The sequence below is a fragment of the Cyprinodon tularosa genome, unplaced genomic scaffold (genome assembly GCF_016077235.1).
Source record: "Cyprinodon tularosa strain WSP-4 unplaced genomic scaffold, ASM1607723v1 ctg46, whole genome shotgun sequence".
In the NCBI taxonomy this organism is placed as follows: domain Eukaryota; kingdom Metazoa; phylum Chordata; class Actinopteri; order Cyprinodontiformes; family Cyprinodontidae; genus Cyprinodon; species Cyprinodon tularosa.
The window spans coordinates 1,027,419-1,053,478 of NW_024039185.1; the positions used below are offsets into that span (position 1 = coordinate 1,027,419).

Genomic DNA, 26,060 nt, shown 5'->3' on the forward strand with positions numbered 1-26,060 from the left:
TGGATTTCAGCCTATTTATTAGAAAGGGTAGACCAAAACATGTATCACACTCAAGCAAGCAGAATTGTAAAAATAAGAGACTTGCATGTATGGGATGGGAAAGGTTGCTATGAACAACAAAGCATCTTTTTTTATTTATTAGAAGATAAATAAGATCGCACTGGGAGACCAAATTTAGTAAATTCATAAATACAGCTTTATTACAATTTGAATCCCAACAACATCATAAATTCAATCATTGACATGTTTTTACTGTGACATACAAAAGAAATATGTTTTTTTTCTGTTTGATACATTTTATTTCTTTATATATTAGGAAGGAGAGTGATCAAAACTGCAGTAAACGGTTTTTCTCTATTCTGTAACAAGGATTACTTTATGTTGCAATTTACATCTATAATACAAAATACATATAAAAAAAATACAGAGAATATAAAAAAATTCTTATCAACATTTGTGTACAAATCTTTAAACGGCTCCAAATTTATCCATTCAATTAACATATTTTAATATGTTGAGTAGCAGATTTTTTGATGAGTTGCATTTTTTCCTTAATCACAAAACAATGTGGGAAAGAAGCCCAACAATAGCCAACATGGCAAACAGCTGAAACACAAGTATTTCAGTGACATGATAAAAAAAGATCATGATGACGATATTATAGAAAGTTATGACTTAAAGCCTTCCTGCACTGAATTTCTTCTTTTTTTCTTGCTTAGATGTCCACCACACAGCCTGGAGCACTGGCTGTTATTGCATCAGATATCACCTTTGCTCCTGATTCTCCAATACCATTTCCCTGCAAACTGGAGAAAAAAATCAAATTTATGTTTTCTGATCATAATAATATCTGAAAATATATACTGTTATTCAGAAGGGAAAACTAACTTGATATATGCAAGTTGGTGGTTTCCTTTTAAAGCCGTAGCTATGAATATGGCCCCATCCATACCCAAAGAGTTCTCCTGGAGACTGAAAAGACAGAGTCAGTCAGAGTCCAAATTATTTAGAAGCAAAGCTTGAATGACTATTTAATAAGGTTATACAGGCAAGAGTAAGTTCCCTGCTGCTGAATGTGAGATTACTGCATATTTTTAATCTGAGCAAGACCAATAGTAGAGACGGTAAATTTCACAAAGTCTAAACAATCTACGGAAGCCTCTATTCTTAAGCATATAATATTAATGAGAAATCATTTTTTTACACGTCTTAATCAACAGCACCAAAAATCTTGAAAATCTTGATTTCGAAAATATCTTTTAGGTCTGTGAAAGAACATTAGTAAAGTGTCCGCAAGAAATAGTTTAGTCCAAATAATTTCTTACAAAAACACAAAACATTTGAACAAATTACCAACATAACACCATAAAATCACCAATAAATGAAATAAAACAGCAGAAAAAGCCATTTTCTTTTTTAGCAGGAAAAAAAGTCAGAAACTTATTAGTTTTGAAACAATTAACAAAATGATAAACAGCATTTGGCACTTACTTTAAAGATTTAAGGCTTCTGTTGCATTTCAGAGAATTGGCCAAAGCTTTAGCTCCTTCCATTCCCACAGCATTCCCTCGCAGACTGAAAAAACAAACAGCACAAAATATGCAAAAGGGACAGAATGCGTCACTAAAGACAGCCGTATTAGCAGTAAGATATACCAGTCAACTTGTTAATATGTCATGTTAATCTGTTATAATCGTAACTTCCTAACCAGCTGGGTCAGAAGTACACTACAAACCACAAAATTATTTAAACAGCTTATCTTTAAAAAACATATTTCGATTACATTCTTAAAATAGTTTCTATCCTGATATGCATTTTAAAAAATTACTTTAAAAAGTGAACTCTTACACCAAATCCATTCTTGACTTTCCTCTGTTGTATATCAGGACCAGACAAGCTATTGGTAGCATGCTATCAAGGTTCAACCTCTTCTCATTATGAGTGCGTATGAAATCGTACGAAAAGTTATGCACCGTAATTTCGTATGTTTTGGACGTTTTTTTCACGAATATAGAATATAAATTACAAGTAGCCCTAACCCTGACCCTAACCCTAACCCTAAGATATAAAACAGCAAGCAACGTAGTTAGAGACATGAATAAGTGCTGATTGCACTGTTTTTCCCAGTTTTACGTCCGTCCGCGGATCTGCTTTTTTTTTTCTGTCTGCCAGCGCATGCGCACTGATGTGGTTTTTTGAGGAAAAACGTCCAAAACGTACGAAATAGTGTGCATAACTTTTCGTACGATTTCATACGCACTGATAATGAGAATATGTTGCAAGGTTATGGAGTTTTTTTTGTTTTTTTAAAAGGAGACATTTTCCATCCCACAGATGCCACAAGCAGAAACTACATTTGTTGTTCCTGCACACTGCCATTCAGCTGGCTCAAATGGGCCTCCTAGATGTCTGTCCATATTCTCAATTATCCAAGTTAGATTAAGATAATATGAGCTGTCATGACTTGCATAGTTCAGCTGGCTTCATCAAACAGAGCCAGCCGAAGCTTGCAATTTTTTTAGGCTTCTGTTCTAAAGAACGTTGACGTCCATGGTACTAAAAACTAATAACAGAAAGGCTATGTATAGCACTACCAATGAAGTTTCTATGTCGGCCATCACAGGAAGTTCTAAATCGGACAATGTTGGCAGGCTTTTGAAGGTGTCGAAGTTAAGATAAAGATCCAAGTGAACAACTGTTTTAGTACTAAACCCAGTTCTACAGCAACATGATGGTATGATGTATTTTCACCTGCTATGAATAAAATTATTACAGAAGGGAAGCTAAAAAAAACTTTATAAGTGCAAACGTTATCTCTCTTATAGCCCTTTAAGTAGAATTTGAATAGAATAAAATTGCTATCAATTTAATTTAATTTATTTATATAGTGCCAATTCACAACACATGTCAAGGTATTTCACAGAGACAACACAGCTTACTAGACATGCTCCTACTAGTTTGCAGTGACAATTTTTGCTTGAATATCTACAGGGCTGCAATAATTTTTTTGCTAATTGATAAAGCAGCTAACAGCTTCTCAATTAACAGATTCATATTCAGACAACAAAGAATTTGCAGAAAGTGAAGCTGAATTTATGTAGGCGTTTTGTCTTAAATACTAATAATATATATTTTAGGCAATTTTTAAATTAATAAACTTTTCTGAGTAGATTGTTCTTCCAGCAAATGGCTTTTTTAGTGTCTGCATTCTCCAATTTACAGTTTGAGTTGATTACTAAACTAGTTTATGATTATTTGAGTCGTCAATTAATCCCAATTAATTCATTCTTTCATCCATAGTCTCAATAATGTCATGCAAAGTATGCAATTTATTGTAAATACACTTGCCTAATTTACATTAAAACATGTTTTATGATAGAAAATGAACTAAGATCAGTCAGGTAGAGTGAATTAATGAGCGGCAGAAAATGAAATATCACAAAACTGAATGAATTACAGTCTGCGTTGAGATCATATCTGAAAAAAATGACTGTAATTAAAATAATCACCCTGTCATCAAGTTTGACATTTGTGAAAAACTGGTGAACTTAGTAGAATGATTTAGAGGGGCATGGGAATAATTCATAATTGATAATCAGAATATCATCCACATGGAAATTGAATTATATTCATAAAGTTTCAATTTTCAACCAGAATGTTATCTATCTTATCATAAGTGTAACTTTCATTGCATGGCAGCAGAACAAGAAATAAGAATGTTTTCCAATGTAATCTTATAATAAAGAAAATAAATGAGAACAAGTTTGTCTGCTGATCAAAGCCTCATTAAAGGCTAATAAAGAACTATTTATCTGCTAATGGCAGCACCAGACATGAAATAAGAAAAATGTAAGAAACAGACACAGGAGGAAAGCTTAGACTCACTCTAAGGTCTGCAGAGTCTGATTGGACATTAGAGCTTCTGCCATTGCGACAGCACCGCTCGTCCCTGCTGACACCCCCTGGAGACTGAAGCAAACAACATCGCAGTCACAGAATAAATGTAACTCTTTATCTAACATGCCAAGTCTTTCAGTTTTCATTTACATCCATATGTGGGTTCTTAAGGGACTGAACCATTTTAAGTTACACTAACCATAAAGTTTGCAGAGATGTGTTGACCTTAAGAGCCTCAGCAAGGTAAATCACTCCCTCGTTTCCAATAGTGTTTTCTTGTAGACTGCATAAAAAGATGGGAAATACAAACACAAGAGACGGTCTGAAGTTAGAAATTTCCCAGCACCACCAGTAGCATTTCATAGAGCTGCTCAGAAAGACATAAAGCAATGATCGACCTAAAAAAAGGCTTTCTGTTTACCCTCATATTTAAGGTACTGATTGAAAGTTGGTAGTAAATTAATACAATACTATGATGGATAGAAGTGAGTGGTGATGCAGGATTTTTTTGTGCAACTGGTCTTACTCTAGGAGTTGAATGGTGGTGTTGGAGAGGAGGGCCTGGGCCAGAGCCTTAGTGGCTGTTGATTTTATGAAATTCCACTGGAGGCTGTAGAAAGAGGAAAAATAGAAAAATCATTTGACGATGTCAGCATTTCAAAGTACAGGTGTTGGATTTTGCAACATTTTAGTATCTAATTTCCTTCAGCACCTTACCTTTGAAAAAATACCATCATACTGTAAAGAAAAACATTTTATACAATCGATATATACAATCGTTGATCCAAATGTTTAGTTATCCTTCGAAGGACATGGTTATCATGTTTGCCTTGCACTGAAAATCTGTTGCCAGATCTAAACTATCATGCTGTGCAATCAAGACTGATCATGTCATGCTGATCTTACTTCTAGGGCCTTGCAAAAGTATATACGCCCATTGAACATCTCTGATTTTAGCAACATTAAAACAAGTTAAAGGAGTAGCACATGATTATGAAGTGAATGAAAAAATGAGTTTATTTTCAAAAAATTTACAGAAATATGAAAAGTGTTTCCCTCTTTCAAAAGACACGGTGGTGAAAAAGTCATGGAATGGGGATGGTTTTCTTCAGAACTAATTTAAAGATGGAGGTACAGTAGCTATTTAATCTGGGATAATCTTGAATAAAAACATGTTGGAGGCAGCAAAATACTAGAGTCAGAGGTGTAATTTTACCTTCCAAAAATACCGCCAAAGATGAATCAGATGTTATCAGTCATAGCGTATGCCAGTATTAGAATGGCCTAGTCAAACCAGAGAACTAAATCCAACTGATTTTGTAATAAAAGTTCAGGGTTGCTGTCCAGAAATGCTACACATATATCTAACAACAGTTAGGCTGCTTTTGAAGAAGAAAGGCAAGAATTAAGCCTTCAGATCGAGATACCTAAAAACATGAAGTTGTAACTGCACTGTCAGATTCTGCAAGGTTCAAGAAAACTAAATTCATGAGCAAACCAAACTTTTTAATTTTCTAAAAATGAGGTTTGAAATCATTAATGATTGTGCACCTCAAAATTAAATAGTCTACATTAGCCTGTAACATGAGATCACATTGAAATGCAAAGAAGCTTTAATGTGGGTGCATACTTTTGCAAGAAGAAAGGGATATTGCATTTATGCAGTAGCCCAACAAAGCTTTTTTTATTTTTGTTCGTCCGGTTCAATTTGCATGTTGTCTAAGCCAAAATAAGCTTCCTGAATGAGAAGCAAAACGTCTTCAAAATTGGAAACAAAGTCCAGTGGATTGTTTTGAACTTTTCTGGAACGACTATGACCTGGATGCCTGAGAATCTTCAACTGCACGTTATTTTAAAGAGTATCTAGACAGATTGGTAATATAAAATATAAAGAGCTATTACAAGCAGAAAGAAGATTTTTTAGCTGCTTGTTTAATAAACTCAACTTACTGCAGAGATGTAAGTCCTTGATTAAACTTGATTGCTCCTGCAATTGCTTGAACCCCGTCGTCATGTAGAAGGTTTGCTGTGAGACTAGGATGCAGAAACACAGAGTCAGAACTGATACAGCAAAAAAAGAGGCTCCCTGATAGTTTAGGTGTTACAGTGCAGTGATTAATTAGAGGGTTTTATACTATTTGTCATTGTTAATAGTCATTTATATTGCTCTGCATTGCTAACTTCATCTTAATTATATAGACGTGATAATTATCAGGGGCTGTCAGCGATTTATAGCAATTTCTCAAATATATCCACCTTATTTAAAACAGTACAATCTGTGATTATTATTAAGGTACTTACTCGAGGTTTTGCAAAGAGTTGTTCTCTTTCAGGGCATGGGCCATGTTCTTGGCTCCCTCCACTCCAATTGAGTTCTCCCTTAAACTTCATGTGTATACAGGAAAAGAATAGGAAAGTTTTCTGGTCATGTTTGCCTGATGGTCTCATTGTAGCGTCTAGATAATGAAAAATAAATCCTGCACTCACTTCAAAGAGACAAGACCCCGGTTGAGTCTAAGAGCTTTGGTCAGCGCTGTCATTCCCTTATTGCTGATGGAGTTACTCTGAAGTCTGTTGAGCGAATAAAAAGGTTAATAAAAATATAATAAGGGAAGCTTTAATTAATGAAAACACAGAGGGTAATTTTAGTAAAAAGGTCACAGAGAATAAAAGCTATTGTTAAGAGGATACTTACTGAAGTGACAGCAAAGTGTGGTTGAATGTCAAAGCTTCAGCCAGTGCAACTGTTCCTTTGTCCCCAAGGTGGTTACTGCAAAGTCTGCACAGTAGAGGAGAAAAATGAATCTTTTTTTTTGTAGTTTAAAAGAAAATCACTTCATGTTTGCCAGAGTGGAATTGCAGCACGGCATCTATTTTTACTGCATTCAACCTTGATAGTTCCTGCACATTCAAAGCTCACAAATCAATCCCCAAAATGTTACAGTGGTCATAGTTTTCCAAGCATTGCATTAAAAGATGAACAGGCCTTTGTTGGTCTGCCGTACAAATAGAAGAAAGACTGTACATGTAAGGAATACAGATTTAAAGGTTTCTTTTATCTACTTTTTTGGCTCTTCTCTGTTTTTTCTACAAACTTTAAAAAAAAAAACTGCAGGGAAAGAGAAAGACTTTTGCCTAATGATGCTGATGCTGGTCTATAATTTAACTATTTATCAGTGACATGCTTCTGAAGGAGCCTAAATATGGATTTATTAAAAACTCTCAGAAAATCTTAGGTCAACATTTGATTCGTTGCTAAATAAACACATTTATGGTTACAATCTGCTTCCTTAACATTCACCAGATTTTAATACAAAAATATATGTTGTTGCTAAACAAATTATATAACAAAAGGACACCAAACTACTGCAGTGTTTTCCTTTAGTTACACCAGAAACAAGTGTGGAAATCATATAAAAATTGTGTTTTATGTAAAACCATCTGTCAGAAGTTCTTCATTAAAGTTACACCCAGTTTTTTTAAAGGTGTGGATAATGATTATTGTGGATACCTAAGATTAAGTTCATCTGGGTTTTATCAAATCCTTACACATTAAAATCATACGTAGAGATCGGAAAACATTTTATCCAGTTCCCCCTAGTAAGAGAACACAGTTTTTTATGCCCTCTGTGGTTCTTGGAATAATTCTAATAAAATCTTTGAGTTTGGACATAATTAAAATTTTTTCTATATCAATCCTATAATCTTTATATTAGCATGTTTTATGCTTTTAAAAAGTTGAAAGAGTATCTAAATCTCAAATTTGGTCCTCTTCTATTCTCACATATATGCGTTACACTGTTAGCAAGATAAACCCTTTAGCAAGATAGTTCCACCACCATGCATGATAGTTAATACATTGTTATTAGGTCAAAAAGCTTAACTCTCATTACTCCAAATATTCTCGTCCGTCAGATAATAATGATAATATGTAATAGTCTGAGAATACTTTGTTGTTTATGTTTTCTTTTTAAAGTATATCATCAAGAGATATTAGTTTGATTAATAATAGGTTAAATATTGATTATATAAATAACTAGTGCAAACTAATGACTTAATTTCAATAACAGGGATAAGATTTTTATACTAAAAATAAATATTTGTAATATCTTCCTCTCCATTCTTTTAAATAATATACTGTATGCAGTTAAGGCTCACTGAATAGATCAAACAGATTCTCTTTAGGTTTTGATACATTTAATATTAATTGGAAGTATTTTATTAATGTGACTGATATTGATTTTATATCATGAATGTATTGAAGGGACCCCTTTGATATAGAAAAGAATAAAAAATCCTCCTGTACACATTCATGCTATTCACACCCGACCCCCCCCCTACCACCACCCCCACCCCCCATCCCCATATCTCTGATCTGATTCACATCTCTAGTCCTGCCCACGCCCTCAGCTCCGCCTGTTAAATTTACCATACTCTTCCTTCTACCTGTCTCAGCACCATGGACAGTGAAGCTTTGAATGGTAGTTTTACATAAAATGTGTTATTATTCTGTATTTAAAAATACTCTTCTAAGAAATCAATAAATTTCATTGTTGAAATGATGAATGAAAATATTTCAACTGCTTACATCAACTTTGTAAGAGTTCGGTTTGTCTTCAGCGCCTCTGCGATCTTCTTTGCTCCACCTGCTCCGACTGTATTCTTCCGCATGCTGAAAGAAAATATGTTGCATATATCACATAATAACTCTAAAACCTCATCCCCTCTAAGAACTCTGACATTGGGTAAACTCAGAGGGTACTTTAAACAAAAAAAAAACTTACTTTAGCGACACTAGTTTGCGGTTACACTGCAGGACTTCTGCAATGGCCTGAGCTCCTTCTTCCTCAATGGAGTTGTTCTGGAAGCTGAGAATGGGTGATAATGTAGTTAATACGTGGGGTGTCTCATGTTTATTTTGTTGTATTTATAATGTAAAATGTGAAAACCAACAAATGTTATGCAATTCATACTCACTTGATTGATACCAAGGCTTGGTTCATTTTCAGAGCCTCTCCCAGAAACTTTGCTCCCTTTGATCCAATGTTGTTGTTCTTTAAGCTAAATTTATAATAAGAGGATAAACTGCATATTTATGTTTCCACTTCTGGTTAATATGGCAACAAAACATATGAATAAATTTTAATTTTGATGACCAAGAAATTGCTGTCTTTGATGGCATTTGGCATTTGTATTTTCAGTTTCCAGCTTTAAATTCAATTGTTTGTCTGACTGTAAAACAAAAAACAATTTTTTTGCAGGTAGCTTTTTTCTTGTAATATTTTCTTCACCTGTGAAGAAGATCTTTTTAACTACCTAATGAACTAGCATGTTCTCTTGTCTTCTCTATTTTAAAAGGTTACTATTTTCCACTTGACTTCATTTAGGGGTTTCAGAATTAGGGGGCCTAAATACAAATTCAATTTGTGTTTATCCAGTGTTTTTAAGTATAAAAATATAAAACCTTTTATCCTTCTTCAACTTGCAAATATGTGCTACATATTATTCATGCCATCAAGAAATTGAGCCACAAAATGGTGCCAGAACTGACTCATGATCCAGCCTATTGTTTGATTATACAAATATTTCAACAAAATCAATTATTACAGACAGCATCAACAACCAAAGTAGTTGTTTTTTTTATCATTTTAGGTGATTCTTTTATACCTTTAAGCACTCTTAAATAAGTGTTTAATGTTTGGTTTAATTTGGATAAATATTGGATCTCAAGACCCGAAACTGTTTGATCGAGTACTCCAGGTGGGGAATCAGGATCTTAGTGCAACATTGCATAACTTTTGATCCAATTATTAGCTTTATTTGAGATACATTAAATAACCCAGAGTGTCATACTACAGCAGTCTGACATCCAAGAGAGCTAACTACAAAACAGATATGAGTTTTACCTGGTCTGATATAGTTTTAGTTCTATGATAAAGAATGTAATCTAGTAGGTTAAAGGTAGCCTAATCCTGACATGTTGGTGTCTTTCTAATCTGCTGGTCAAAAGTGGTTTGGTATCAGATTCCAAAACATCACAGGAGACTGTTTAGTTTCAGAGTGCAGTGTAACCAGTTGCTTTCAGGGTGCTTAACCTGAAAGTTAAAGGCATTGCAGTACTAAAAAGGAAAACAGCGTTGCTTTAAATAACAGTTAAACAATCACAGGCGAGAGTTGTATATTAATTACAGCAAAGAATGAAATATCTCACTTGATTGATGTTAGTGTTCGATTCACCAAGAGGGCCCGACTCAGGGCTTTGGCTCCTTTGTTGCTGATTAGGTTGTCTGCCAAACTGAAGGGAGGAAAAGAATAAGTCTCATTAATATTACAATCACACAAGTGTTTCCTGCAGCATTATAACAAGTGACAATCCATTATTCTTAGAACATTGTTTCATTATCTAAACAATTAAATAATATAAAAGCAATGTGATTCTTTCATCTAAAAATACAGGTGCTGGTCATAAAATTAGAATATCATGAAAAAGTAGATTGATTTCAGTAATTCCATTTAAAAAGTGAAACTTGTATATTATATTCATACATTACATACAAACTCATATATTTCAGATGTTTATTTTGTTTAATTTTGATGATTACAAATGACAACAAATGAAAATCTCAAATTCATCATATCAGAAAATTAGAATATTACTGAAGACCAATAAAAACAAAGGATTTATAGAAATGTTGGCCAACTGAAAAGTATGAACATGAAAAGCATGAGCATGTACAGCACTCAGTATTTAGTTGGGCCTCCTTTGGCCTGTATTACTGCAGCAATGCGGCGTGGCATGGAGTCGATCAGTCTGTGGCACTGCTCAGGTGTTATGATAGCCCAGGTTGCTCTAATAGTGGCTTTTAGCTCTTCTGAATTGTTGGGTCTGGTGTATTGCATCTTCTTCTTCACAATACCCCATAGATTTTCTATGGGGTTAAGGTCAGGAGAGTTTGCTGGCCAATTAAGAACAGGGATACCATGGTCCTTCAACCAGGTACTGGTAGCTTTGGCACTGTGTGCAGGTGCCAAGTCCTGTTGGAAAATGAAATCTGCATCTCCAAAAAGTTGGTCAGCTGCAGAAAGCATGAAGTGCTCTAAAACTTCCTGGTATGTGGCTGCGTTGACCCTGGACCTCAGAAAACACAATGGACCAACACCAGCAGATGACATGGCATCCCAAACCATCACTGACTGTGGAAACTTTACACTGGACTTCAAGCAACGTGGATGAAGTGCCTCTCTTCTTTTCCTCCAGACTCTGGGACCTTGATTTCCAAAGGAAATGCAAAATTTACTTTCATCAGAGAACATGACTTTGGACCACTCACCAGCAGTCCAGTCCTGTTTCTCTTTAGCCCAGGCAAGACGCTTCTGACGCTGTCTGTGGTTCAAGAGTGGCTTGACACAAGGAATGCGACAGCAGAAACCCATGTCTTTCATACGTCTGTGTGTGGTGGTTCTTGAAGCACTCACTCCAGCTGCAGTCCACTCTTTGTGAATCTCCCCCACATTTTTGAATGGGTTTTGTTTCACAATCCTCTCCAGGGTGCGGTTATCTCTCTTGCTTGTACACTTTTTTCGACCACATCTTTTCCTTCCCTTCGCCTCTCTATTAATGTGCTTGGACACTGAGCTCTGTGAACAGCCAGCCTCTTTAGCGATGACCTTTTGTGTCTTGCCCTCCTTGTGCAAGGTGTCGATGGTCTTCTTTTGGACAACTGTCAAGTCAGCAGTCTTCCCCATGATTGTGTAGCCTATAGAACTAGACTGAAAGATCATTTAAAGGCTTTTGCAGGTGGTTTGAGTTAATTAGCTGATTAGAGTGTGGCACCAGGGGCCATCAATTTTGAACCTTTTCACAATATTCTAATTTTCTGATATGATGAATTTGAGATTTTCATTTGTTGTCATTTGTAATCATCAAAATTAAACAAAATAAACATCTGAAATATATGAGTTTGTATGTAATGTATGAATATAATATACAAGTTTCACTTTTTAAATGGAATTACTGAAATCAATCTACTTTTTCATGATATTCTAATTTTATGACCAGCACCTGTACACCATTTAAATTTCCAACCTTAATTTCTGGATGTGGCAGTCTTTGGCACTTAGAAGGCTTCCAAGCAGTTCCATGACATCATCTTTAAAGTTATTATTCTCTAGCCTGTTCAACAGAAAACATACAGCTTTAAAGCTCTATGCTCTGAGCTTTAGCAATCTGAAAGACAGTGTCTCAAAAAGCTAACCTTAGATGGGTGCAGTACAGCAGCTGTGGGAGTAAGCTTTTCACCGTTGAGTAGTTCAAACAGCCGGTGAGGTTGGTTTTTTCACAGCATTCTGGAGAAACATGCAGCAGGTAGCCCAGCACCACACAATGTGGCCGTGTCAGTTTTCCAGCCAGGGTTCCCTGCCGTAGGTCCTCCTCTACACTCCGGAGAAGCTCACTGTGTTGCAGCTCCTGTAAACAGTACGCCAAGTTGACTGCACGGAGGGACACCACCGAACCCACGCTGGACAGCAGGCCTTGTAAAAAACCTGCAGCCCAATTCTTCTGACTTCCATCATCTTTCCCGAGAGCCAAGAGCCCAGATAGAGGTTTTATCGTTGTTGGACAGAGCAAGCCCGTCAGGAAGCGCACAAACAGATCCAAATGACCGTCTTCGGCTTGCTGGGAGTGTTGGAAGGAACTCCTGAAGTGGTTTTGGAATCCAATTTTGGGCCAGGACATGGTGCTCTCTGAGAACAGGTCAAATATGGCACGCTTGGAAGAAACATGATAAAAAGTAGCGGCAAGAAACTCCTGTAAAGTCAAATGGGTAAACCTATAGGTTGTGTGTATGGTGGACTCGCTTCGAATAAGAACTCCAGCACCAAGACTGCATTGAGTTAATAGCAAATCTATCCCATAGGCTCTAAGGTCCTGCTCACTAAACGTGTATTTGTGCTTCAGGAGGCTATAGAACGCCAGGCGTCCAAGGTTGCCTAGCAGTTTACGATTGGTTGCATGAAGCTGCTCAGATTTGACCGGCTCTCTGCCTCTTGGTTCACCTACTTCTGCTTTCATACAGCAAAAATGGGCATACAGTTCAGTGCAGGTCTTAGGCAAGCTTTCCTGTGTCCCGCTCTGCATAATGTACAGCAAAGTCTCTGCTAGCATCCAACAGATGCATGGTATGTAGCACATCACCATCAGTATCTTATTGGATTCCAAATGTGCCCATATTTTGCTTGCAAAATCCTTTTCAGAGAAGTGGTGGTTCAGAAATGTTTGGATGTCCGTTGGGCTGAATCCTGGGATCTCTGTAACTCGGTCAACAAGTCCCCCAGGGATCAGAGAGGCCACTCCTGGTCTCGAAGTGACCCAAACTGCTACGTCTGGTAGCAGATTTCCTCGGATGATATTCGTGACAAGGTCGTCAATAGAAATGTCCTTCTTTGGGTCGTTGCAAGGAGCTGCATCAGAGAAATTTAAAGTGCTGCGAAACTCATCCAAACCATCGAGGATGAGCAGTGTCCTGCAGGCATTGCTCAGGATCAAATTGGGGGATGGTAAATGAGGGAAAAACATTTTTAAAAGCCTCTCTGCAGACAGTTTTTCAAGGGAGTTGAGTTCGCACAGCGTGAAAGGCAAAACAAAGTGTATATCTGGGCAGATGTTCCCTTGGCACCATTGTCTGATGAAGTGTCGAACCCATGTTGTCTTGCCAATACCAGCCACCCCAACGGTAAGAGTTACTCTGGGAGGCAAACTGACTCGTGTAAGAGGTTCAAATAGTTTGGCAAGTCCCAGCTGTCTCAGATGGTTTCTTTTCCCTCCTCGAGTCACTCCCACCTGCATCAGATCATGTTCCTTTTGTTGGAAGTCAGAAAGTCCGTCAACCAACAGCAAAGTTCTCGAGGAGATGTTCAGTTTTGGGCAGCTGCCTGAATCTTTGTCTCTGTGTTTGTCATATTGGTGTAACAGAACCTCTTTGTGCTTCTTCACCATGACATCTATGGAAAAAAACAACAACATTCTGATCAGTGATTTGGGTAAATGCTTTATTTAAAGACTTACATTTTTTTTTAGTTTTTATGGCACTAATAGATCATTTTTATGAACAGTAGGCTGACAGGAAAGGGGGTATGAGAGAGGGGGCGAGACATGTGGCAAAGGACCACAGGCCGGATTCGATCCTGGGTCGCCCATGTCGAGGACAAACGCCTCCAAACATGGGTCATTTGCGCTTAGCACTGCGCCATCAAAGCACGCCCAAAGACTTAAATTATAAAGTCTTTGAATTTTTTTCTCCACGTTGAGAGGAGCCAGTTGAGGTGGCTCGGGCATCTGGTTAGGATGCCTCCTGGACGCCTCCCTGGTGAGGTGTTCCGGGCACGTCCCACCGGGAGGAGGCCCCGGGGAAGACCCAGGACACGCTGGAGAGACTATGTTTCTCGGCTGGCCTGAGGAGCTAGAAGAAATGGCTGGGGAGAGGGAAGTCTGGGCCTCCCTTCTTAGGCTGCTGCCCCCGCAACCCGACCCCGGATAAGCGGAGGAAGATGGATGGGTGGATAGATGGATGAAATTTTTAATGTTCAAAAATAATTTAAAGGTCCTATATTAATATCGTTAATAATTTTACTTTATTGATCTCACACTGGAGAAATTCACCTCTGTATTTAACCCATCCCTTTGGGGAGCAGTGGGCTGCCATTGTGCGGCACCCAGGGAGCAGTGTGGGGTTAAGGGTCTTGCTCAGGGACCCAGAGTTCAGGCTGTGGGGATCAAACCAGGTACTTGCAACCTTCTTAGAGCACAAGTGCACTGCTCTAACCACTAGGCCATCACCTCCCACTATCATGCTAGATTGAAAGTAAAAAATTGAAGCACTGAGGCCCCCGGAGCACTGCTTTTTTTTGTGCAGTAAATTTCCTCCCAGATTAGACAGAAGGCCTTTACCAAAAAAATTCAGTCCTTTTCTAAACAAGCAGTTTTGGCTTTCCACTCCCCATCCTCCTGAAGGCTGCACCCCCACAACCCATAAACATGCCAACCAGTCAGAGTTCATAAAGATAGTCTAGGAGCTTGGCCGATTGCCTTCTACAGACCGCTCTGGGCAGCTAATTTCCCCTTATGACACCATAAAGGGGAATGCTTTTCAAACAGACCATTTTCAGCTCACAGTAGCTTAGGATTTGAAAAAGGCAATGATAGAGGTGAAAGGGTTTATTTCATTCGTCTATCTCATACCTACCTCAGGACACATATGCCTGTTACCAAATGATTATAATGTGAATCTAGCAAAATATGGGACCATTAATATCTATAGTATTTGCATTTTAGAAAGCATATTCCTCCTCAGGATTCTTACCATAGTTTAAGATGAGCTGGGCAACCTCTGAATCTGAACTCTCTATGAATGCCTGCAGGGCATCTGAGCTTTGGCTTTCCTTGCTGGTGATGATAGTGGTGAGCATATTAATCTGTTCTTGTAGCGCTCCTGCTTCCTTGATGCCAGTCTCTTCAGCAGAGGTTAGGACATCCATACTTCTAAGGTGTCTCACTATTTCCTCCAGGAAGGAGTGTGAAACAAAGTTCTGCAGTCCATCTTTATGCTTTTGGATCCATTGTACATCTAAAGCAAAACAGAGGAAAAAAACATTTGAATTTACTTTAAAATTGGTCAAAATGAATGCATTTAGACTTTACATTCAATTTTTAGTTAATTTTCTTTCACCTTATAGTTAGTGTTGTAAAAACATCAAATAGAATAGTTGTAACCTGACTATTGGAGAGATTGGGAGTAAAAGCAGCTTTGCTAGGCAGTGAAGATCAAAGAAAAGCTCTTTATTTTTTTCTAGCTGGAGATCAGCACAAAATCAATAGAACAGAAGAACCAGAAGAACATTTTAAACACACCAATGTTAATGTGACAACACAGGTTGAAAAGCACAGCTCCCTTCTAAATCTGTCTGAGAGAGCACATGGTAGCAATTAGGTCAAATCCTGCTGTGCCTTCAAACAGCTTCACAGGTGTACTGACACATTATTTTGATTTTTCCCTTGAGTTTGTTCAGTTTGCATTGTAAAAGCTTTAAAAAGATGCATCGTAGGTACATACTCTTTCAAAGGTCAGCTCAGTGGAGTGGATAATATGCATGCTACAGCAGTTATTGTGGAGAAAAGTAATTGGCGGTCTTGTGGACAACAACTGTATTTATTTGCCACTTTTGCTAGTATTTAAAATGATTTCCAGTGCCTCAATTCAAATCTTCCTGCCTGTAAAATATTAGCAGGTAAAATTATAGGTCTGATAAAATATAGTTGAAAATATGCTGAAAAAGTAAACAAGGTTTTATAGTGAAATGGACATTACTGATTACTGATTATAGCAGTTATCACAGCATATATATGAAGCCAACAATGAGGTCTGATTTTAGTTTCTGCAAAGTTTCACATTCAGTGACTGCTTTTGTGTGCAAAATGAGCTCCAGTATAAAATGTCATCTCTCTTTAATACTTAAACTGGAGCGCTTGCACCTTTTTTTGTATTGCTAACCATCTTTAGTATGATATATCAAATAAGAAGCTTATTTCATAAACGTTCCGTGGAGTTAAAGGTCCTCTTTTAGTTTATTTTTGACAGGCCATGTTGCATGTTACCTTTAAATGAAAACCTCCCAAACACTAAAATATATCTATATTTTTTTTATATAATCCAAAATTTATAAAAAAAAAAAAAATACTACAATGCAATTCTGTGCTATAAAACACGGATTATTTATGACAATTTAATATTTACAGTGTGCTCTAATTCTGAATTAACAGGAAATGAATAAAAACTTGCTAAACAACTGTAAACCCGGGTTGCCTGCTCTGGGTTTCCCCTGTTAACCAATAAACAGATGGCGAGCAGTCAGTCTGATAATGCAAGAAATATCTAATAATAAAGCGATCCAAATATATGAATTTGGGTAAATGTTGGTGTTAATTATACATGTGGCAACATTTCAATAGATATAAATAGTGCTTTGCGAGAAGTAAAAGAAAGGAAAATTGTAAGTTTTAATAGAAATTCTAATTCATCCCCCTTTTAATAACTGAAAAAAGTTTTCGTCTGTAATTTAACAATAAACACTGTTTTAATGGGGTTTTATTCCAACTTTTGTGTGGTAAATTCCATCAATTACTTATTTTCTTTAAAAAAAAAATATAATTCCAGTGTTTAGAAAAGTACAGTAGAATGGACTAACAACCCTAAAACCTGAACCACGTAATAGTAGTATCTCAACGTTTTTTTTTTATTCAAGCAAAAAGCACTCATGGATTTTTAAAAATGTTCAGGCAGACAGCTAATTTTAGCTTCTGATATTTTAAAAAACAGAAGAAAATGAAACAGCATTGTTATTCTTTAACCAAGTATACATCTCTTGAATCAGATTAAATAGCATCCAATACGAGTATTTACAGTTCAATCATCTAATCTCCAAACAGCTGGAGTTATTTGTGGTTAGGTAGAGTAGCCAGAAAGTTTACTCAAGTAAGAGCAGGGATACTCATCAAGAGTATTACTTAAAGTAAAGTTAAAACTATGTTATGATAAAACTGCTAAAAGTTCATTTCTCTCAAAAAGCTGCTCAAGTAAACATTATTGAGTAAATAAAACTAATTACTACCTACCTCTGCTGACAATGATGTAAACCATTGGAACGATCAGAATCAGCACAGAAAAGTCTCCCTCAGTGAGCTACAGTAAGTGGTATCTGTTATAAATAAATGACCCTCTCTTATTTCCTTTCACGCCTACTCATTACCTCATTGTTAAAAATCCATTACACACACCCTATTATTTCTTCTCTCACCTCTGATGTCTCCAGGGTTCTTTTATCCTCTTGATAATCCCAAATATACAAAAATAGGGAAGAATAACACATTAAATCTCCTACCTTTTGTCTCTGAGTGTGATGATGCAGAGCAGGATGTAGATTGCAGGTCCATGTAACAATCGTCCTGCCACATAATGCGCTTGCTACGGTCCATGATTGAATCATAATGTTCTTTTCTGTCCATAACAACTATAGGAAGCTCAGTTTTAGCCCTCGGTGCTCCCGTCCGTCTGCGTAATTAATCCAGGATGAAATAAAACAGAAATAAAAATATGAAAGTAATCCATCTTCAATTAAACAAACAAACAACATGGAAAAAAAGCTGGTTTATAAAGCAGTAATAACATTGAAATGTTAATGGAAATAGGATTTACTATGATATTGTGCTGTAACTCTCAAAACTATTCATGCTGTTTGCAGTTTGACACATTTTGTCACATTATAACCTCACACTTACTTAAATCAAGCAATAAGAAATGGTGAAAGATTTTGAAGTGCAGGGACAAATGCACAAACAAAATCTGAACAAATGTTCTATGGAGCCCGAAATCCACAGCTTTAAACGGGACAAAGCAACAAATCTGTTGTTATGGAACCGCAGCAAGAAGAAATCTATTTTTATAACTGATAGTGAGGAACATGCCAATTTTGTTCCAATTTATGGCAGAAAAAGAACACTTCACTTCTCTACAAAAGCATCATTGCAACTCTGAGACATGGTGGTGGCAGCATCATGCCGTGTGAATGCTCTTCTCTAACAGGAATATTTAGAAATAATGGGTAGATAGATGTAACCTGGCAGTAGTCAGATCGATATGTGTAGATCTGAGTTGATTTCTATGTTATCAATCTGGGATGGCTGCCGTTCAGTCTGTACGTGACAAGGAGGGATGTTTAGACAATACTTTGAGCTGATTGGGTGACGTGCCATCTGGTTACATCTGCCATCTGCCATGATTGGCTTTCAGCCAATCATGGCAGAGAATCTTGACGTTTTGTGAGCTGATAAATCCAACTTTTTCCTGTCAGAAAAAATCCTGTTGGAAGAAAAGCAACGACATCTTTCCCATCTACAAACAAACAAAGCTTCTTTTTGCTCCTTTTTTAAACGAGAAATTGTCTATTTTAGCTAAAACCGAGTAAAATTTGTTATGAGACAGAAAACTCAGATCTTGCGACAATCCAGCTTGCAGCTTAAGGTTAAGATAGATGGTGCTAAATGTGGAAATAACCTTTTCGAGGCTGCAGGGGTGGAGGTTCAGCTTCCGGCTGGACACCCGCCCTAAACAGCCTGAGAAACAGAGGAATCAGTTAAATTACCCCTAAAATACACCAACGTTTGTCGTTGTAAAAAGAAAAAAATTAATAAAATTCAAGGCCTCATATATAAGCTATAAGCACCCTGGTCGGAGATGATCAACATCAGTTTTATTTTTTATTTTCAGTTTTAAGCCCGGTGAAGAGGTGTGAAATGGGTAGCCGATCACATTTTGTCTCACAGCCTCACTCTTTATGAGGTTTTGGGTTACTATAGATATAGGTGAGGTTTTTTCAAAGAATAGCATTCAACTTTTCAGTTGAACTAGATTATATGATTCAATACGATTCTCTGAATTTCTCTGTGTGACAAAGCCTTGAATGAGCGCAGCAAAAGAAGGAATTTCAATGGAAAATCAATGTTCTCTTCAGCTTTGACCTCTCCTCTGCCTCTTTTCAGATACATGCCATCAGAATAAGTTTCAGAGGGTCTGACTGTTAAATGAAGAATGTGTCTATATTCTTTATCCTGATGGGACTCATTAGTGTCCTTTTTTGCTTTAGTTCACACTACTTGTCTATCTGACCTTTACATTTCAGCCACTTCTTTTTTCTTGATGCTTAGATTCTGCTTTATTATAAGAATGACAGATAATTCTTCTCCTGCTCACAAAAACCTGAATCATTTTGCTGTTCTTTTTTTTTTTTTTTTACAAGAAAAAGTAGCTGAAAGCAGAAAACAGTTCAGATAAATTAAACTCCAGACTTTTTTCACAAACCATAACAGGACCTAAATTCAAAATGCACAACAGAAATTGTCATATCAACAATGTGTCTGCCTCAACAAAGCTGAAGTAAAATTAAAAAGCATCTGTAAATCATCCAACAGAAGCAGACCTCACCAAGATGGAAACTGGATTAAGGCAGGCACCCTGTCGACTTCTAATGCTAGGCTTAAAACTTTCCTTTTTAATTATACTTATAGTAAGAGTTGCTCAGGTTATCCTGATCTATCTCTATATTAATGCTGCTATAGCCTTAGACTGCTGGAGGACATAAGGACCCCTTTTTTTTCATCATTCTGCTTGATTCTCTCTCTATTCTCCTGCTCTGCAGAATTTGTTTGCTTAATCTCTAATGTTCTGCTCTTTCTACTTTTTCTCATAACTTCATCTGGTCTGTTCCTGTTTGGCTGTGACTCCTTCCTAGAGAGAAATATCAGCTGCGCTGCTGCCATCAACACCTTTGTTCATAGATGTTTAAGCTCTGCCTATTTTTCAGTATAGTCCTGGTTCTCTGACTGTGGCTGGTTGGACGTGCTCTCTATAGCCTGATGACATGGGAGCTGGCTCAGAGCTTGTCTGCCTGGCTGTGTGTTTCCTGGCGGGGACGCTTGTAGAGCTGGTTGAAAGTTGCCTTTTGTATCTCTGCTTGTTTTTCTATGTATGCTTCTGTCTCCTTGAACCCCAGCAGCCTTGTCAGATGGCCGCTCACACTGAGGCTGATTCAGCTCAAGGTTTCTTCCTGTTAAAAGGGAGTTTTTCCTCTCCACTGTTGCTAAAAGCATGCTTAGTGTGAGGGATTGCCTTTGAGTCAAGGAGTCAAAGCAATCAAATGGCTTTCCTTAGATAGAAAATTTAATCAATTTGACTTTATGATCTGGTTGAACTGTAAAGTGCCCTGAGAACAAAACTATTGTTCTTTAAGTTTACTTACATTTTTAATAGGGCTAAAATTACTTTAGATATTAGACCTAAAAAATGTGTGCTACATTGTCAGTTTTGTATTTGGTTTTATATTGTTTTGTCTAAGAGTGTTTTGATTTATAAACTGATTGTAATTGGTTTTTATTTCTGCTGCCCTTCATGACATCTCAGCTCAGTTTAGGGCTGAGCTTCAGGAAATTGCAGCATGTGGTTCTGTTCCATGTCTCAGGCAGATAGTCTAGAAGGTTATTTTGAGGTAATGGTTGATCAGCGACTGAAGGTTTTCTTTGTTATGTGGTTAACACTGCAAATATGTCAGTCAATTACCATAGCTACCAGGGGCTTGTTTTGATGTGTTTTCTTCCTTTTGCCTGGTGGGGTGGGGGGGACTTAATGTGAGCTCTATCTTCATCTTCTCTTAGGTCTAGTTTGTCTAAGGAGATCAATGAATTGTGGGTTGGTCAGGTGCAAGTTTGCATCTTGCTTTGTTCTTTTCAAACAGAAGCAGTCTTCCTCTATGATGCTCTAAAATAGATGATATGTATATGAACAGATCAGGTAGAGGGATCCAGGCTCCATCTTCTCAGTTACTAGCTTCCCTGTCCTAGCATAACAAATGCCTCTCCATACTATGATGCTGCCAACACCATGTTTTCAGTATTATTTCGTCTCATTTGTTTTTCTCCATGCATAATGCTTCTGATACGAGTCTTTTTATCAGCCCTGACCAGCTTCCCTATTGTGTCTGCAGGAATGTCTGCCCATAGATCGATGCGATGTGTTCAGAGCTCTAGGAGATGTTCAAAGCTTGGGTCATTGTTTCAGAAGCTTACCCTGCTTTAAACTGAACCAAAACTCCACCTCCTCTTAACCCATCTTTTATATTCCTGATATTTGATGCTATTTGTTAATAGATGTTGTCTAAAGACCCTCTGAGGTCACAAATAGAACAGTTTTCTTTATTACACATAGGTTGACTCTATTTACCAAAAAAGGTGCCCTTTAAAACGTTTTGGTTGTATGGCATTTTAATGAGTGGTGTCAGATATAGAATGTTATCCAAATAGATCCAAAACTAAGATGCTAAAATTTAGGCTTGGATTTAACCCACATCAACTCTCCACATTTAGGCATTATTAAATATATATATATATTTTTTTATCCTATAAAAACCACATTTCACCTTGTTTGCATCAAGGTTGAGGATGACTGTTCAATAAAAGCTTGTTTTTTTGAGAAAACAATCCTTTTAAAATACTGATTGATTTTAAAGATACTCAAGTAAGACTATAAGTTAATTATAGTTTTTATTTTTTTGCATAAAATGATTGAGTTTTTTTATGAGACATTTTGTTTTACTATTTGTTTAAATAAAGTCTTGCATCTCTCAATATATTGTCTTTTTTCTAATACTAAAATATTATAATCTCTATTGAAAATGATAATATTTCACTGGGAATCATACTTACAGGATGCATGAACAAACGGCTACCTAAGTAGATATAAACTTTAAGTCTACACAAACTATTTTGTTACAGGTTCATTTTAATGGAGATTCATATCTTTAATAAGCCTGTTAATGTTTCACCAATAGTTTATTCACCAGTAGCTCTCTTAAGCTTTCTTTGTCTTCTGGCAACCTTTGCACAAAGAAAATCATTAACAAATGTCTATTTCACATAATCAGAGCGTCAGCTCTGAACACGATTTTTCTTGTAACCTTTTCCTGATATGTCAAAGGATTTTCTTCCATAAATAAAGAACATTCATGTTTTTTCAGTTTGCATTTTCTGTTTTATCGCACTGCTGTGAATGATAGCAAGAACCTGCAGCAAGTTTCACACCATACCAGAGTTACACTCAAAAGCTTGTGGTTTTATCACAAGTCTGTAAGCAAAAAAAAAATAAACCTCAGTAAAACCTAAGAAGCCTCAACACCCTTATAGAAGTAGCTGTGGTCATCTCTCAGCTTGGCAAATGCATGAGGCTCTAACGGGGGGGTCTCTATCTCTTTGTGTTCTGGTGTGACACATTAGGCAGCATTATTTCCCATTGCTCCTAAGAACAACGACATGGACCAGCTCAATTCCTTTTGGAGAAATGTTAAGAACTGAGCTGTTATGAGAAGCAAAAATTAAGCTTTCAAACCTAAGAACTCATCAACAACTGCCAAGCATGGCAGTGGAAGTGTCATGTTAAGGGCTTATTCTTCAACTGGCACGGTTTAATTGAGCAGATTGATTTTTTTTTTTAATTATTTCTTTACTCTAAATCTGTAGCTGTAAGGGTAAAATCTTATCCAACTGTTTGGTCAAGCAGCTAAACGCCCCGGACATGAAATGCTTTAACCTCAACCCTATTAATACACATTTTTAACTTATGTAAGTTGTTTATTTTTCAAGTTGCATAATTCTAAATAATTCATGACAATTTATATGACATCCATTAAACACATGTGAACATTTTCAACTAATAAGCCGTAAACACAAACACACATTTCAGTTAAACTCACTAAATCCTCTCCTCTGCAATGTGAGTTTTAAAGAAACCAGGGATAACGATGAGAACGAGAGGCCAGCCCAGTCTGCAGCATCAATAAGGCTAACACTAACAACACCAGCAGGGAGGCTGATGTGTGACATAGCTTTAACTCTTCCCCTATAGATTAAACTAACGGTTATGTCAGATGAAGTTTTCCTCTTAAACGACATGGCAATTAGTCCATGAAGCCAAACTCTGAGGATATCAGTATATTTCTCTCAGGGTTTAAGAAAGAAAAGCCAGCGTACACATGGTTCATAATGTTTGAAGCTTTCCTGAGAAGACCTTCCTCTGTGGTTCACTGCTAATCCCCTATCGTCACGCAAAGGAAACCAGTGAACGAGGCACAGCCTTTAGATGAGCAGGAAATGGTGTGGAAGCTTTAGCAACTTAGCATAAATAACCAGTGATATATTACAAAACAGAAATTGAGAAAGTGTATACAAAAAGCTATGAAAAGAAGGAAGAGGTGGCATCTATTGCATCATGCATGTATTTTTTCTATATTTATAGCAATACAGAAATAATCAGGAACCCCCTTGACTGGAAAAAGTGTGTTGGACATAATGTGCAACTTTAAGCTTAAAACCCTGAAGGTATAAAAGCCCATAACTATGTAAGTAACTCACCATGAGCTCCTTCAAGTTGTCTGAAAGTTTGAGAAGAATGCTGAACCCACAGGCGTCTTAAACAGAAACTCCATGAAGCTTATAAAAGGACGCAAAAGAAAAAAAATATAATTGTAGAAAAACTTCAAAATCTACTCGAGCACAACCGAGCAAATTTAAAGAAACCCCCAGAGGATGCAGCAGCTCAAGTCAGAAGTCAGAATGAAGTCAGCAGCTCTGTTGCCGGAGATACTGTTTCATGCTGCAGCATCTTCCTGTCTATCTGGCTTCCTGTGCTGCAGTGACAGCAGGTTGAACGTTGAAATGAGATGAAAAAAAAGCATGCTTTTTAACTGTGCAGGCCTCGTGACAAGGTTTGAAACCTAACAGCTTAACCATATCATAAATAGGTACTTGGTGCTGCAGGAGGTATTAAACCACAGCTGCATCTCCGTATGACACATGGTTATGGTTAGGAGGGGGGAGAGATACAAGGAAAAGTTCAAATGATTTCAATATTTTCTGTTGTTGGGAGATAAGAAGTAAATTTATTTTTTCTGTCAAGAAAAGATGCATTCTGTACATATTTTATATTTCAATGATATTGCAAAGCTTCCAGCAAATTACCATATCCGCTAGGGGGGTGTTTTGTTGTGCTTCTTTTCCTAGGAGGGGGCGATTTTCAAAAATACCAGTGAGTTTTATGGCCCAAACATCTTCTCATAGGTCTAGTTTGTCTATGGACCGTAATGAATTGGGGTTTGGTTAAGTGCTTGGTTACTTTCAAACAGAAGCATTTTAAGAGGAAGTACCTGACTATGACGTAAAGGGGACATGATGTATGTTTTTTCTTTTACTTGTAAAGGAGTTCACATTGAACAACCCCAATCCTTAATACTCCTTATGTTCTAAAGGAGATGTTTTCACCAATTTCAAATAAAAAGATTTAGCCCGTTTTCTTTTTTTTTTTTTGCAAACTAGTTTACTCATATTGGATGGAAAATGTCTGAACATTAATCTTACTGTATTTAGGTCCCAATTTGGACTAGGCACAGATCAACAAGAAGAGTTGAATCTCTGGCTGTATGTTGAAAGATGAAACTCCGCCGCAGTTTTAGGTTTTAATTTTCCAGCAGGACTTTGTAAAGGCCCAATCTGTCAAATTCATGACAATCAGACACTCATTAATATGATAATTTGTATCATCCCTCCATCTATTCATCCATCATGCAATGATTTGTATGAGTATTACTTATTGAACAGAAAGGAACAAATTACATTTTGCATAAATAATATTATAAATCCAGATGTTATTTAGAAAAGAGGTGAAGAAGCAAACATTAAACCCAACAACTTACACAACAGAGATGTTTTTTATTTTGTTATGCATGAAACACTGGAGAGAAATTTAACAATTTATTCTCAACCCTTGTTGATAAAATAAATGCTTCTGGTGTTTTTTTTAGTAACATGTTTTTAAGTGGAGTTTTATGCTGGAGGACGGCATTTTAAATGCCTGGAAGCGACAGCCTATAATGACTGTTTTAGATCTGAATATGCATAAAAGAACAAATAGATCAAACTTAAAACAAATTCTGATAAATCTACATAAAGTCTTTCATTAAAATCCAACATAGAGGTTCATAAAATTTTTAATTGTCATGAAAAAAAAGAAGCCAAGGGAAAATAATGAAAGTGGTCTCATCTGGAATCCTTTCTGCAACACAGGAGCAGATAAATTGTAGAAGCAGAACTCTGTGGATTAAGGCTGCTTGAAGACATTCTGATTAGATTTCAGTAGAAATGAAATGAATGCAGAGAGAAGGAAACTGTGGTTTATGTTATTCAGGCATACAGGGACATTTCCTTAAAGCTGAATGGATAAGGAAGCCAAAAATAGCTGTAGAGCTAATAAGTGTGTGATCTGCAGTTGGAGGAACACACAAAGGCATGAGAGGAAGAGAAACACTGATTGCAGCTGTTGGGTTGGGTCCAATTTATGATTTCTGTGAAGCTTTGAGCTGATGAGTCTGATTTCTTCATTAGACTTATTCAAACACACAAGATTTTTTCTTTCTGATTGAGCGGAACGTTTTACTACAATTAGAATATCTAATTCAGTTAATATTCAATTGTTACTTCGGAGCCTTAAATTATTCATTAAAGTTAGATAAAA

General features: G+C 36.8%; 1 protein-coding gene across 2 annotated transcripts; it reads right to left on the reverse strand.

The window, feature by feature from the left end:
- Positions 1-635: 635 nt before the first annotated feature.
- Positions 636-24,190, reverse strand: nlrc3 (NLR family, CARD domain containing 3). Of its 2 annotated transcripts, XM_038300964.1 has the most exons (20): positions 23,906-24,190; positions 19,005-19,063; positions 17,833-18,002; positions 15,258-15,521; positions 12,153-13,899; positions 11,984-12,070; positions 10,109-10,192; positions 8,875-8,958; positions 8,682-8,765; positions 8,486-8,569; positions 6,593-6,676; positions 6,385-6,468; positions 6,199-6,282; positions 5,848-5,931; positions 4,424-4,507; positions 4,097-4,180; positions 3,886-3,969; positions 1,492-1,575; positions 889-972; positions 636-806 (listed from the first exon to the last, which is right to left on the reverse strand). In XM_038300964.1, exons 3-20 carry the CDS (start codon positions 17,954-17,956, stop codon positions 716-718), a joined length of 3,405 nt encoding a protein of 1,134 aa, XP_038156892.1. In that variant the 5' UTR covers positions 17,957-18,002; positions 19,005-19,063; positions 23,906-24,190; the 3' UTR covers positions 636-715. The 2 variants fall into 2 exon arrangements, with proteins under 2 accessions (XP_038156892.1, XP_038156891.1); XM_038300963.1 differs by lacking the exon at positions 19,005-19,063.
- Between the last annotated feature and the right edge of the window lie 1,870 nt (positions 24,191-26,060).

Coding starts and splice junctions, on each gene's coding strand:
- nlrc3 (XM_038300963.1), bottom strand. CDS start 17,956: ATGGACAGAAAAGAACATTATGATTCAATCATGGACCGTAGCAAGCGC. Junction 4,508..5,847: donor CAAGGACTTACATCTCTGCA/GTAAGTTGAGTT, acceptor CTCTTTCTACAG/CCTCCAGTGGAATTTCATAA. Junction 3,970..4,096: donor ACATCTCTGCAAACTTTATG/GTTAGTGTAACT, acceptor TGTTTGCTTCAG/TCTCCAGGGGGTGTCAGCAG.